At 42.9% G+C, this 12850-nt stretch overlaps 2 protein-coding genes across 13 annotated transcripts in view; both read right to left on the bottom strand.

Moving 5' to 3' along the window:
* unc13a (unc-13 homolog A (C. elegans)) overlaps positions 1–889 on the bottom strand; it is a 64205-nt gene extending 63316 nt beyond the window's left edge. For all 7 annotated transcript variants that reach the window (XM_042322083.1, XM_042322086.1, XM_042322084.1 and 4 more), the window contains exon 1: positions 581–889. In XM_042322083.1, the coding sequence (XP_042178017.1) occupies positions 581–602 (22 nt within the window). In that variant the 5' untranslated portion in view covers positions 603–889. The remainder of the gene's footprint in view (positions 1–580) is intronic.
* Positions 890–4192: 3303 nt separating this feature from the next.
* LOC112250868 (SWI/SNF-related matrix-associated actin-dependent regulator of chromatin subfamily E member 1-related) lies at positions 4193–12791 on the bottom strand. 6 transcript variants are annotated; one of them, XM_024421362.2, is made up of 9 exons: positions 12496–12626; positions 12020–12103; positions 11543–11746; positions 10629–10749; positions 10408–10463; positions 9727–9796; positions 9414–9629; positions 8881–9013; positions 4193–4555 (listed from the first exon to the last, which is right to left on the bottom strand). In XM_024421362.2, exons 1-9 carry the CDS (start codon positions 12547–12549, stop codon positions 4543–4545), a joined length of 951 nt encoding a protein of 316 aa, XP_024277130.1. In that variant the 5' UTR covers positions 12550–12626; the 3' UTR covers positions 4193–4542. The 6 variants fall into 6 exon arrangements, with proteins under 6 accessions (XP_024277130.1, XP_042178015.1, XP_042178016.1 ...); XM_042322082.1 differs by lacking the exon at positions 12496–12626 and adding an exon at positions 12633–12791 and having other exon boundaries at positions 4194–4555; XM_024421364.2 differs by lacking the exon at positions 12496–12626 and adding an exon at positions 12633–12787 and having other exon boundaries at positions 4194–4555; positions 11543–11770.
* Positions 12792–12850: the final 59 nt, after the last annotated feature.

Raw genomic sequence — 12850 nt, 5'->3', positions numbered from 1 at the left:
AAATCTGAATAGAAACCAAAAATAACATGGATTTACAGTACACGCCTTTTTAGTGAGCTACACACGGGGACATAATCCAACACTGGACTCAGTTTCGGACAATCATATTCCAGATACTCATATTTACTCTGTGCAGTCTGCTTTATGATAATATTCAAACATATTTTGAGCGTGATTTGTCGCGGTTAATCGACTACAATAACGACAGTTCAGCGACCATTTTATCAACAAGACATCAAAGTGTTTATGATGACTGAGTGTTCATTCCGCTTCTCCATCATTAGAAGATAGTCATATAATAAAACAAGAAGTAGACTAATTTTAAAAAATGATGTAGGCTGTCTGGCCACCTAAAGAATACAACGAGTTTTCTGGTCAAATGAATTTGACTACCGCCAATTTAAAACAAATGTAGTATTCAGCGCGTCGTTTAGGCCTATACGCCAACAATTAAGACATTTTAGAGCAGAATCAGCTGCAAATGAGATGAATTGAAGAAAACCGCCCGCGGAGCAACTGGTTACCAATGTAAATAAGAGCATTTCTCTCGACAGCCAACAGTAGTCTGTTTGTCACTTACCGCCAACGCACAGCAATGACATCTCTTAGTTCTGGCTATGATCGCTCCCAGATTTCTTCCACCGGCACCGATATTTCAATTCGGAGTAATGTCCGTCTCTATAGCCTGTATAAATAGGTGGATGGAGTCAGCTCCGTTTCTACTAGAAACTATTATACGTCACTGTTTTGCGACAGTAAAAAAAAAATCAGATCTTTCGAGTCTTTCGTCGTGCGCCTTCCCTTTCATCTATGGATCAATTTAGGGGGTTATATTTCAACCTCAGCTCTCCGCTCCCCGAGGCACAGCCATCTTGTTCAGCACCACCACTGTAAGGACAGTTCCCGAGACTTACGTCACGGTAGTGATGACGGGATGACCCAAGGATGCTCGCAACACCTGACTGTCAGGCAATGTTGCCACACACATACCTACTTGTTAACAAAATTAAGGAAGTTTCCTTTAAAATTATTCATAAATATTATCCTGCCAACCACTATATGAAGAAGTTTAAGGAAAACATCAACTCCAATTGCTCCTTTTGTAATGACCACCCAGAAACAGTTGTGCATCTTTAGTGTAAGAAATAGTGTAAGAAAACTGTGGCAAGACATCAGTAGGTTTATAATTGAACACATTTATGAAGATTTTACACTATTGTGGAGAGATGTACTGTTTGGATTCTTTACATACAATAGAAATAAGCGGAATCATTTTTATGTAATTAATTTCATTATTCTTTTGGCCAAATTTCATATACACAAATGTAAATTTACAAACAGAAAACCACATTTACGTACCCTACAAAAAGAAATTGAACTGTATTTTAAGACGGTTAAATGCTCTACTAACAAAAAAGCTGTTAGAATTGTAAGTATATGCATGTCCCTTAAGGTCCTTGTGTAATTGTAATGTGATATTGTACCCCCTAGCGCGATTGTCCATTGTTTGTAATCTATGTATGCTTCTGTTCTCTCATGTGCTTTATGTATTGATTTGTTGTTAATAAAAAATAAAAAATATGTTTTTTATTTTTAAAAACCTGTCAGGCCTCCCTGAACGTTTCGTGGTCCCGCTGAAAATCCAAAATATAGTCTACAGCATCTTCTAACCTCAGATTAGATAACTAGACCTAAGAGAGAGCATTAAATTTGTCTTCAAGTCCACTACCAAGAATGACAACGAGCAAGTAGGCCCAAGTACTACAAGCAGTAAGCTAGTGTAATGTGTAAAAAAGAACAAGAATTACATTCAAGTATAATTTAGGAATCCATAGATTTATAGAATAAATTCATTCAATAGTTTACATGACATCGGAACCTTGACTGACGGTTATGTTCTGTGCCTAGAATTAAACGGCCCCTCCTTGTTCTGATCCCAAAGCTTTCAGAAACACCAATTTATTTATTTTTTATTTTTTTAAATAGGCAAGTCAGTAAAGAACAAATTCTTATTTACAATGACGGGCTACCCTGGGTAAACCCAGACGACGCTGGGCCAATCGTGCGCCGACCTATGGGCTACTAGGCATAATTTCAGGATGCATGTTGGTTTGATCTTAATCAAGTCTAACCACAGCAAAAAATACATTGGGAAAGGCCTCCAGCGAATAAAGTGGATCTAAACCACATCAATCTGTCAATTCAGACATTTAGTATAATTTAAAGAAATTGAGAACCCTTCAAGCTAACCACTAACAACGTTTCTAAGTGGAGCTATACCACCATCTGGTGGTGGTGAGGGGGGGAGGGGGTCTAGAAACTAAAGGTCAGACAAGTCGTTTGTTCCGTACTTCTGTCCAGTATAAAGTGAGGGCAGCAGGTGCAATCAGTAGCTATTGAGTCATCAAGCCATTTCAGACAACATCATCCATGTGTCACCATATGCTCTATGTGCGTCACGCTCATCCGGGAAATTACACTCATTTACTTTTATTGGAAATTGAAATAATGATTACAAAAGGAGACAAAACTTCAATTTCAAATTCATTCAAAAAAAAAAAAAAAAAAAAACATTACAAAAAAACCCTTCATCCAAAACGTCCTACCCCTAATGTCAATAGCATTACAAAAAACTATTCTGAAAATGTTGCTATGATCTTTTCCAGTTCATTTGGTCTCTCATTTGACACAAGTACACTTCTTCAATCTCCTTATTTCAAGTGAAGACATATGGGAAAAGGGCATGTAAACTGCTTTTCCCATGATTTTTTCCCCATAAACCATAGGAACTATAAATGGAACAAAGGTAAGGCAGTTGACATAATGACTGTTCACAACAAGCCTGAAAGGCTGACATTTGCCTCCAAAGCTGAACAAGACCGTACACATGCAGATACAGTGCCTTCAGAAAATATTCAGACCCCTTGACTTTTCCACATTTTGTTAGGTTACAGCCTTATTCTAAATGTATTAAATTGTCCCCCCCCCCTTAAATCTATACAAAATACCCCATAAAGACAATGAAAAAATAGGCTTTCAGACATTTTAGTTCATTTAAAAATAAACATCACATTTACATAGGTATTCAGACCTTTTACTCAGTACTTTGTTGAAGCACATTTGGCAGTGATTACAGCCTCAAGTCTTATTGGGTATGATGCTACAAGCTTGGCCAACCAGTATTTGGGGAGTTTCTCCCATTCTTCTCCGCAGCAGATCCTCTCAAGCTCTGTCAGGTTGGATGGGGAGCATTGCTGCACAGCTATTTTCAGGTCTCTCCAGAGATGTTGGATCGGGTTCAAGTCCAAGCTCTGGCTGGGCCACTCAATGACATTCAGAAACTTGTCCTGAAGCCACTCTTGCATTGTCTTGTCTGTGTGCTTAGGGCCGTTGTCCTGTTGGAAGGTGAACCTTCGCCCCAGTCTGAGGTCCTGAGTGCTCGCTCTGGAGCAGGTTTTCATCAAGGATCTCTCTGTACTTTGCTCCGATCATCTTTCCCTCGATCCTGACTAGTCTCCCAGTCCCTGCCGCTGAAAAACATCCCCACAGCATGGTGCTACCAACACCATGCTTCACCATAGGGATGGTGCCAGGTTTCCTCCAGATGTGACACTTGGCATTCAGGCCAAAGAGTTCAATATTGTCTTTAGGCAAACCCCAAGCAGGCTGTCATGTGCCTTTTACTGAGGAGTCTGGCCACTACCATAAAAGGCCTGATTGGTGGAGTGCTGCAGAGATGGTTGTCCTTCTGGAAGCTTCTCCCATCTCCAACGAGGAACTCTAGAGCTCTGTCAGAGTGACCATCGGGTTCTTGGTCACCTCCCTGACCAAGGCCTTTCTTTCCCGATTGCTCAGTTTGGCCGGGCGGCCAGCTCGAGGAAGAGTCTTGGTGGTTCCAAACTTCTTCCATTTAAAAATGGAGGCCACTGTGTTCTTGGGGACCTTCAATGCTGCAGAAATGTTTTGGTACCCTTCCCCAGATCTGTGCCTCGACACAATCCTGTCACGGAGCTCTACAATTCCTTTGACCTCATGGCTTGGTTTTTGCTCTGACATGCCCTGTCAACAGTGGGACCTTATATAGACAGGTGTGTGCCTTTCCAAATCATGTGCAATCAATTGAATTTACCACAGGTTGACTCCAATCAAGTTTTAGAAACATTTAAAAGGATGATCAATTGAAACAGGAAAAACCGGAGCTCAATTTCAAGTCTCATAATAGCAAAGGGTCTGAATACATATGTAAATAAGGTATCTTTTTTTAATTATATACATTTGCAAAAAAATCTAGAAACTCACCTTGCAATTAGGGGGTGTGGGGATTGCTGAGGAATTGTATTTATTTAATCAATTTATATATTACTCTGTATACCACAGAGTAATGCTATATAGACTGAGCCTTGTGTTTTATCAGTTTGTAATTTGTCTGTTACATCAGAAAGACATCCTATCTATCCCATGACTACACTGAAGAGCACCGATATGACCTGTTGTTATACCATCCAGGATCCACATCAAGTCAGAATGGGTGTGGAGGTCCCATCATAGCTTCTCACTGAAAATAAGGGAGAAGACAGAACAGTGTGATCATTCATAAACAACAAGGTTAAGTTGTACTGTACACATGCAGATCTAGCAAGTGTTTGAATTTGACAACATTATATGAATGGTAATGCACAAGACTGTAGGTAATGTACACTCAGAGGCATAAATATCACCCCCGCCCAAAAAATGCTAACCCCCCGTAATTTGTAATGGTGAGATTAGCACGTTTTGGGTGTATGATCTTTGTGCCTCTAACTAACCATTATTCACAATTCATTCATGATTATCCGTAACCATGGTAGCATCCACATTAATGTAGAAGTGTTTGGAAACATGTTCTATTCACAATAAAAGTGACTCCAAAAGGACCATACATTATTTATGATTAATTTCTATTGGCCACAACATAATCTGAAACAACCAAAGCAAACTGCAAATATGCATCCAACAAGTTTGTAGAGTTTAGTGTTTCCCCTATCAAATCAAATCAAATTTTATTTGTCACATACACATGGTTAGCAGATGTTAATGCGAGTGTAGCGAAATGCTTGTGCTTCTAGTTCCGACAATGCAGTAATAACGAGCAAGTAATCTAACTAACAATTCCAAAATAAACTACTGTCATACACAGTGTAAGGGGATAAAGAATATGTACATAAGGATATATGAATGAGTGATGGTACAGAGCAGCATAGGCAAGATACAGTAGATGATATCGAGTACAGTATATACATATGAGATAAGTATGTAAACCAAGTGGCATAGTTAAAGTGGCTAGTGATACATGTATTACATAAGGATGCAGTCGATGATATAGAGTACAGTATCAACGTATGCATATGAGATGAACAATGTAGGGTAAGTAACATTATATAAGGTAGCATTGTTTAAAGTGGCTAGTGATATATTTACATCATTTCCCATCAATTCCCATGATTAAAGTGGCTGGAGTAGAGTCAGTGTCATTGACAGTGTGTTGGCAGTAGCCACTCAATGTTAGTGGTGGCTGTTTAACAGTCTGATGGCCTTGAGATAGAAGCTGTTTTTCAGTCTCTCGGTCCCAGCTTTGATGCACCTGTACTGACCTCGCCTTCTGGATGGCAGCGGGGTGAACAGGCAGTGGCTCGGGTGGTTGATGTCCTTGATGATCTTTATGGCCTTCCTGTAGCATCGGGTGGTGTAGGTGTCCTGGAGGGCAGGTAGTTTGCCCCCGGTGATGCGTTGTGCAGACCTCACTACCCTCTGGAGAGCCTTACGGTTGAGGGCGGTGCAGTTGCCATACCAGGCGGTGATACAGCCCGCCAGGATGCTCTCGATTGTGCATCTGTAGAAGTTTGTGAGTGCTTTTGGTGACAAGCCGAATTTCTTCAGCCTCCTGAGGTTGAAGAGGCGCTGCTGCGCCTTCCTCACGATGCTGTCTGTGTGAGTGGACCAATTCAGTTTGTCTGTGATGTGTATGCCGAGGAACTTAAAACTTGCTACCCTCTCCACTACTGTTCCATCGATGTGGATGGGGGGTGTTCCCTCTGCTGTTTCCTGAAGTCCACAATCATCTCCTTAGTTTTGTTGACATTGAGTGTGAGGTTATTTTCCTGACACCACACTCCGAGGGCCCTCACCTCCTCCCTGTAGGCCGTCTCGTCGTTGTTGGTAATCAAGCCTACCACTGTTGTGTCGTCCGCAAACTTGATGATTGAGTTGGAGGCGTGCATGGCCACGCAGTCGTGGGTGAACAGGGAGTACAGGAGAGGGCTCAGAACGCACCCTTGTGGGGCCCCAGTGTTGAGGATCAGCGGGGAGGAGATGTTGCCTACCCTCACCACCTGGGGGCGGCCCGTCAGGAAGTCCAGTACCCAGTTGCACAGGGCGGGGTCGAGACCCAGGGTCTCGAGCTTGATGACGAGCTTGGAGGGTACTATGGTGTTGAATGCCGAGCTGTAGTCGATGAACAGCATTCTCACATAGGTATTCCTCTTGTCCAGATGGGTTAGGGCAGTGTGCAGTGTGGTTGAGATTGCATCGTCTGTGGACCTATTTGGGCGGTAAGCAAATTGGAGTGGGTCAAGGGTGTCAGGTAGGGTGGAGGTGATATGGTCCTTGACTAGTCTCTCAAAGCACTTCATGATGACGGATGTGAGTGCTACGGGCGGTAGTCGTTTAGCTCAGTTACCTTAGCTTTCTTGGGAACAGGAACAATGGTGGCCCTCTTGAAGCATGTGGGAACAGCAGACTGGTATAGGGATTGATTGAATATGTCCGTAAACACACCGGCCAGCTGGTCTGCGCATGCTCTGAGGGCGCGGCTGGGGATGCCGTCTGGGCCTGCAGCCTTGCGAGGGTTAACACGTTTAAATGTCTTACTCACTTCGGCTGCAGTGAAGGAGAGACCGCATGTTTCCGTTGCAGGCCGTGTCAGTGGCACTGTATTGTCCTCAAAGCGGGCAAAAAGTTATTTAGTCTGCCTGGGAGCAAGACATCCTGGTCCGTGACTGGTCTGGGTTTCTTCCTGTAGTCCGTGATTGACTGTAGACCCTGCCACATACCTCTTGTGTCTGAGCCGTTGAATTGAGATTCTACTTTGTCTCTGTACTGGCGCTTAGCTTGTTTGATAGCCTTGCGGAGGGAATAGCTGCACTGTTTGTATTCAGTCATGTTACCAGACACCTTGCCCTGATTAAAAGCAGTGGTTCGTGCCTTCAGTTTCACACGAATGCTGCCATCAATCCACGGTTTCTGGTTAGGGAATGTTTTAATCGTTGCTATGGGAACGACATCTTCAACGCATGTTCTAATGAACTCGCACACCGAATCAGCGTATTCGTCAATGTTGTTGTCTGACGCAATACGAAACATCTCCCAGTCCACGTGATGGAAGCAGTCTTGGAGTGTGGAGTCAGCTTGGTCGGACCAGCGTTGGACAGACCTCAGCGTGGGAGCTTCTTGTTTTAGTTTCTGTCTGTAGGCAGGGATCAACAAAATGGAGTCGTGGTCAGCTTTTCCGAAAGGGGGCGGGGCAGGGCCTTATATGCGTCGCGGAAGTTAGAGTAACAATGATCCAGGGTCTTTCCACCCCTGGTTGCGCAATCGATATGCTGATAAAATTTAGGGAGTCTTGTTTTCAGATTAGCCTTGTTAAAATCCCCAGCTACAATGAATGCAGCCTCCGGATAAATCGTTTCCAGTTTGCAGAGAGTTAAATAAAGTTCGTTCAGAGCCATCGATGTGTCTGCTTGGGGGGATATATACGGCTGTGATTATAATCGAAGAGAATTCTCTTGGTAGATAATGCGGTCTACATTTGATTGTGAGGAATTCTAAATCAGGTGAACAGAAGGATTTGAGTTCCTGTATGTTTCTTTCATCACACCATGTCACGTTGGCCATAAGGCATACGCCCCCGCCCGTCTTCTTACCAGAAAGATGTTTGTTTCTGTCGGCGCGATGCGTGGAGAAACCCGCTGGCTGCACCGCTTCGGATTGCGTCTCTCCAGTTAGCCATGTTTCCGTGAAGCAAAGAACGTTACAGTCTCTGATGTCCCTCTGGAATGCTACCCTTGCTCGGATTTCATCAACCTTGTTGTCAAGAGACTGGACATTGGCAAGAAGAATGCTAGGGAGTGGTGCACGATGTGCCCGTCTCCGGAGTCTGACCAGAAGACCGCTTCGTTTCCCTCTTTTTCGGAGTCGTTTTTTTTTTGGGTCGCTGCATGTGATCCACTCGGTTACACTGGTTGTAAGGCAGAACACAGGATCCGCATCGCGAAAAACATATTCTTGGTCGTACTGATGGTGAGTTGACGCTGATCTTATATTCAGTATAAGTATACATTTAGCAGTGGTGGGCCTAATTTCCAGGATGGTAAAACATTTTCAGTGTAAAATTAAGTTTAAATAAAATCATCATTGAGAACTAACAACTACAAGAATAAAAACTAGCCAGTCGGGGATAATCTAATATTCCAAAAACGTCATGGCGCAATCATTCATTTTGTTATAATGTTTGTGTCACACAGATAACATAAGAACACACACAGCTAATTTGTCCAAATACTTCAAAATGGGGATAGCTTCAAAATCAGGGGACTAGATACATCAAGTGCTTTAATTTCTAAACGGTAAAACAGCTATGTATGAAAATACCCTCAAATAAAAGGTGACGTTCTATACAGTCGCCTGATATGAAACATTTAATCTGAAATTCAAAATACTGGAGTATCGAGACAAATGAAAAATTTCAGCTTCACTGTCCAAATAAATACATAGGAGAGTGTCTGTTCCCTGACATAACTCAATACCTCTACATCAAGGTGTTAGATAAATGCACAGGTGTGTTACCTGTCCAGGTGAGAAAGGACATCGCGAAGCTGAGTCAGCAAGGCACGGTGCTCATGAGGGTTGCTCTCCAGAGTACCACTCAAGCGACTCAGGTAAGAGTCCAGGGTACCAAGAGAGGGGGTCTCACCTGTGCCTGCAAAGAAAACAGTCAACTAGGGTAGACTCCAATCAAGTTGTAGAAACATCAAGGATGATCAATGGAAACAGGACGCACCGGAGCTCAATTTCAAGTCTCAAAGCAAAAGGTCTGAATACTTATGTAAATAAAGATATGTTTTTATTTGTAATAAATTTGCTAACATTTAAAAAATGTCACTTTGTCATTATGGGGTATATTGTGTAGATAGATAAGGAAAATTGTTTATTTAATCCATTTTAGAATAAGGTTGTAACGTAACAAAATGTGGAAAAGGGAATGGGTCTGAATACTTTCTGAATGCACTAGAAGTAATTGCAGCCAAGTCGTACAAAGAGATTAGGTTGAGTATCAGGGTCAGAGATGGATGGAAGGGCCCCAGTGACAAGGTGCTGACCTGGCAGGGCCACGGTGGACAGACTGCTGACGAGGGTGTGTTTGATGGCCAGCAGGTGCCTGTGTAAGGCCTGCGTCCGGAGCTCATCCTGCCCCAGTTCAGCTTCCAGCCTCTCTTTGGCGCTGTACATGTCTGCTATGTGCTTCTGCAGCACGGCGTTCTGCTCCTCAAACTCAACGTTGGCTTTGCGTAGACGCCGCAGCTCTGCTTCCCGGGCTGGGAGCAGAGAAACAATCATTAGTAAGGAAACAGTTAGTACTTTCTTCACTGAAACAGTGTTTGTCCCAGAGACCCTCCTCTGCCCGTCTCTTACCCTTGTTCTGGTCCAGGAACTCCTCTGTGAATATTGGAACATCAAATCTGTTGGACAGGTAGTCTGAACCCTAGAGGACATAGTTCAATACAAATCAACCCTTTAACACACGGAACAAAAGCAGTCTTTTTAAAAATGACTGGAACGAACTACAAAAATCTCTGAAACTGGAAACACTTAATCTTCCTCACTAGCTTTAAGCACCAGCTATCAGAGCAGCTCACAGATTACTGCACATAGCCCATCTATAATTTAGCCCAAACAACTACCCCTTCCCCTACTGTATTTATTTAGCTCCTTTGCACCCCATTATTTCTACTTTGCACATTCCACTGCAAATCTACCATTCCAGTGTTTTACTTGCTATATTGTATTTACTTTGCCACCATGGCCTTTTTTTGCCTTTACCCCCCTTATCTCACCTCATTTGCTCCCATTGTATATAGACTTATTTTTCTATTGTATTATTGACTGTATGTTTGTTTTACTCCATGTGTAACTCTGTGTTGTTGTATGTGTCGAACTGCTTTGCTTTATCTTGGCCAGGTCGCAATTGTAAATGAGAACTTGTTCTCAACTTGCCTACCTGCTTAAATAAAGATGAAATAAATAAAAAAGACAATTTGATATAACACATTCAGAAACACAACATAAGCAAATAATGTAAGGCAAAGAGCGTACCTTCAGAGCAGCTGATCCAGAACTGTTGGCATTGATAATGACAGATGGAGACTCCTCTGAAAAATAACACCAAGAAAACATGATATACAATGCTCAAAGAAAACAAATGAACGAAAGACAGATTTTTAAAAAACAACAGTTTTTACCACCCTGTCAAATGGATAAAATAGGAGCTGTGTGTGCAACAACCCTCAGTTAATACAATGTGTCACAACTCTCACCTCTCTTGACCTTCTTGTCCTGGATCTTGGCACTGGTGATCTGATAGGCCTCACTCTGTTGGTATTCTCTCAGCTCCCGGGCATACTGCAGCTTTTCTCGCTCCGCCTCATCCAGGAAGCGCTGTCAGGTCAGCACACAAAAAAACTTCAGTCCACTCCAGATGTAACAGTATTACTTCTGTCCCTCTCCTTGCCCCTACCTGGACTTGAACCAGGCATCCTCTGCACACGTCGACAGTCACCCATGAAGAATCATTACAAGAGGAACAACTACTTCTAAGTCACAGAGTGAGCAACGTCATTGACTGAACGCTACTAGCGTGCACCGCTAACTTGCTAGCCAGTTCACATCGGTTACACTCGCCCCCTTTGACCTCCCTCCTCCTCCGCCGCAACCCCAGCAGCTGGACAGAGCACAACTGAGTGACCCGGATCAACAGCATCAATGTAACCAACGTCATGTGCGCTACTCACAGTATATCTTACTCCACATAACAGGCTCGAAACAGTTATGCTCGGCTTACAGACACACGTGACTGCCCTCCTTGACAACAGTTTGAGCTGTACAAAAATTACAAATTGGATAGCTCCATTGGCAACATTTTAAACACACTGTGGAGTGAGCTTACAGTACATTCTTAACTCCATTAGACACACACAGAAGATATCTCAATACACTGCGATGGTAGCTTCCAATCCCAGGCTTCTCCTCAAGAAACATGATAGCATGTAGTTTTTAAAAGAGGCCTACCTGGGCTTATCAAACAGACCATATCCTGGCACGCCTATACCTATTTATATAACTACAACTACGCATAAATCTACTGAATGCACTGCCACTAAATACAAACCTGGGGAAAATAATTGGTAATTGTTCATACATTCTACATTTCCCTAGCAAAGCCTGCAGGTACCTGTTTGTCATTAGGTGCTAAGCAGCTCCACTCTGCGCCCAACCTCTTGGTAATTTCTGGAAAGGGCAGGTCAGGGTACTTGGCACGGATCTGCTCTCGTCGTTCATTCAGAAAGCGCACATATCCAGTCACTGGTGCCTTGGGACCGTTGGGCAAAACCTTCTTTCTCTTCTTACCCTTTGGCCAACCCCTCTTCTTCACAGGCTGTACAGAAAGAGAATGGATATGCTATCCAGGATGAAAAGATAAAACGATAACCATGTCAAAGTGTGCATCAAGAGTTGGGAAACATAGCATAGCATCATCATAACAATGCTCTTGTCCCATTTAAGCTCGATCAGTTTATAGAATGGTAGCAACATGTTGGAAAGGATTGGATAACCAAACCGTGGGTAGTCTGTGTATACACAGCCAGTAATTGTACAGAATTTAGTGCTATTCATGTCAGTATGTACAGGTCCTTTCCCCTTGTCTTGCCTCTTCGTGTGCTGCATCAGAGGACGGCATGCCTCTTGGTGGTGGTCCATCATTCTGCTCCTGCTTCACACCTCCCATGATATCCTTATCCCAGTGAATGATATGCAAGTGGGATACATAGGATTAGAAAGACACTAGTACTTTATACTCAACCATTTTCATCTGACACGCTCAATGAGTATGAGAGACAGGGACTATCACATATGTTTGTCATTATAAATATTTGCTAGCTAGTTAGCTAACGTTACAGGACAGAGAGTAGTATGTAAAAGCGAAAAATGTCGTCTGCAATCCTCTTTCCAACTGTTCGGGCGTGATCATGACACGTTTCTGATAAACTGACGTTAGTGTTCGCTCTGATAAAGCGAGCTAATGTAAGGTTAACTAGCTAGCTAAATAAATAGTTGGCTAGCAAACATCGATGGGACGGACAACGGGAAAACGGTCAGTACAGTAGGGGCTAGTAACACACTTACTGAACATGACGTAAAATGCGTCAGAGATGTGATTAAATATGCCAAAAGGAACATTTATCTGACAATAATACTAATTGTAATATAGCTACATTTTAATGTCATTCTCTAACTAGCCTAGCTAATATTGTATTACTTACCCCAAAGGTGTTCTATTATATTGACAAGACAGTCGAGTGACCGCTCTAACAATGGAAATACATGTCCTCAAAGATGGAAGGCAGGCGGGAGGAGGCGAAATCAGTTGGAACATTCTAGCCAATAAGAGGGCAGATACGCGTGTGATCAACATGCACAACCCCCCCAATCGGCGCAACTCCGATAAAAGTCGTTTTTTCCCCCAAAGTTGCCGGCATGC

This window comes from Oncorhynchus tshawytscha, linkage group LG05 (genome assembly GCF_018296145.1).
Source record: "Oncorhynchus tshawytscha isolate Ot180627B linkage group LG05, Otsh_v2.0, whole genome shotgun sequence".
Lineage (NCBI taxonomy): Eukaryota > Metazoa > Chordata > Actinopteri > Salmoniformes > Salmonidae > Oncorhynchus > Oncorhynchus tshawytscha.
This window is presented reverse-complemented; position numbering and strand designations above follow the sequence as displayed.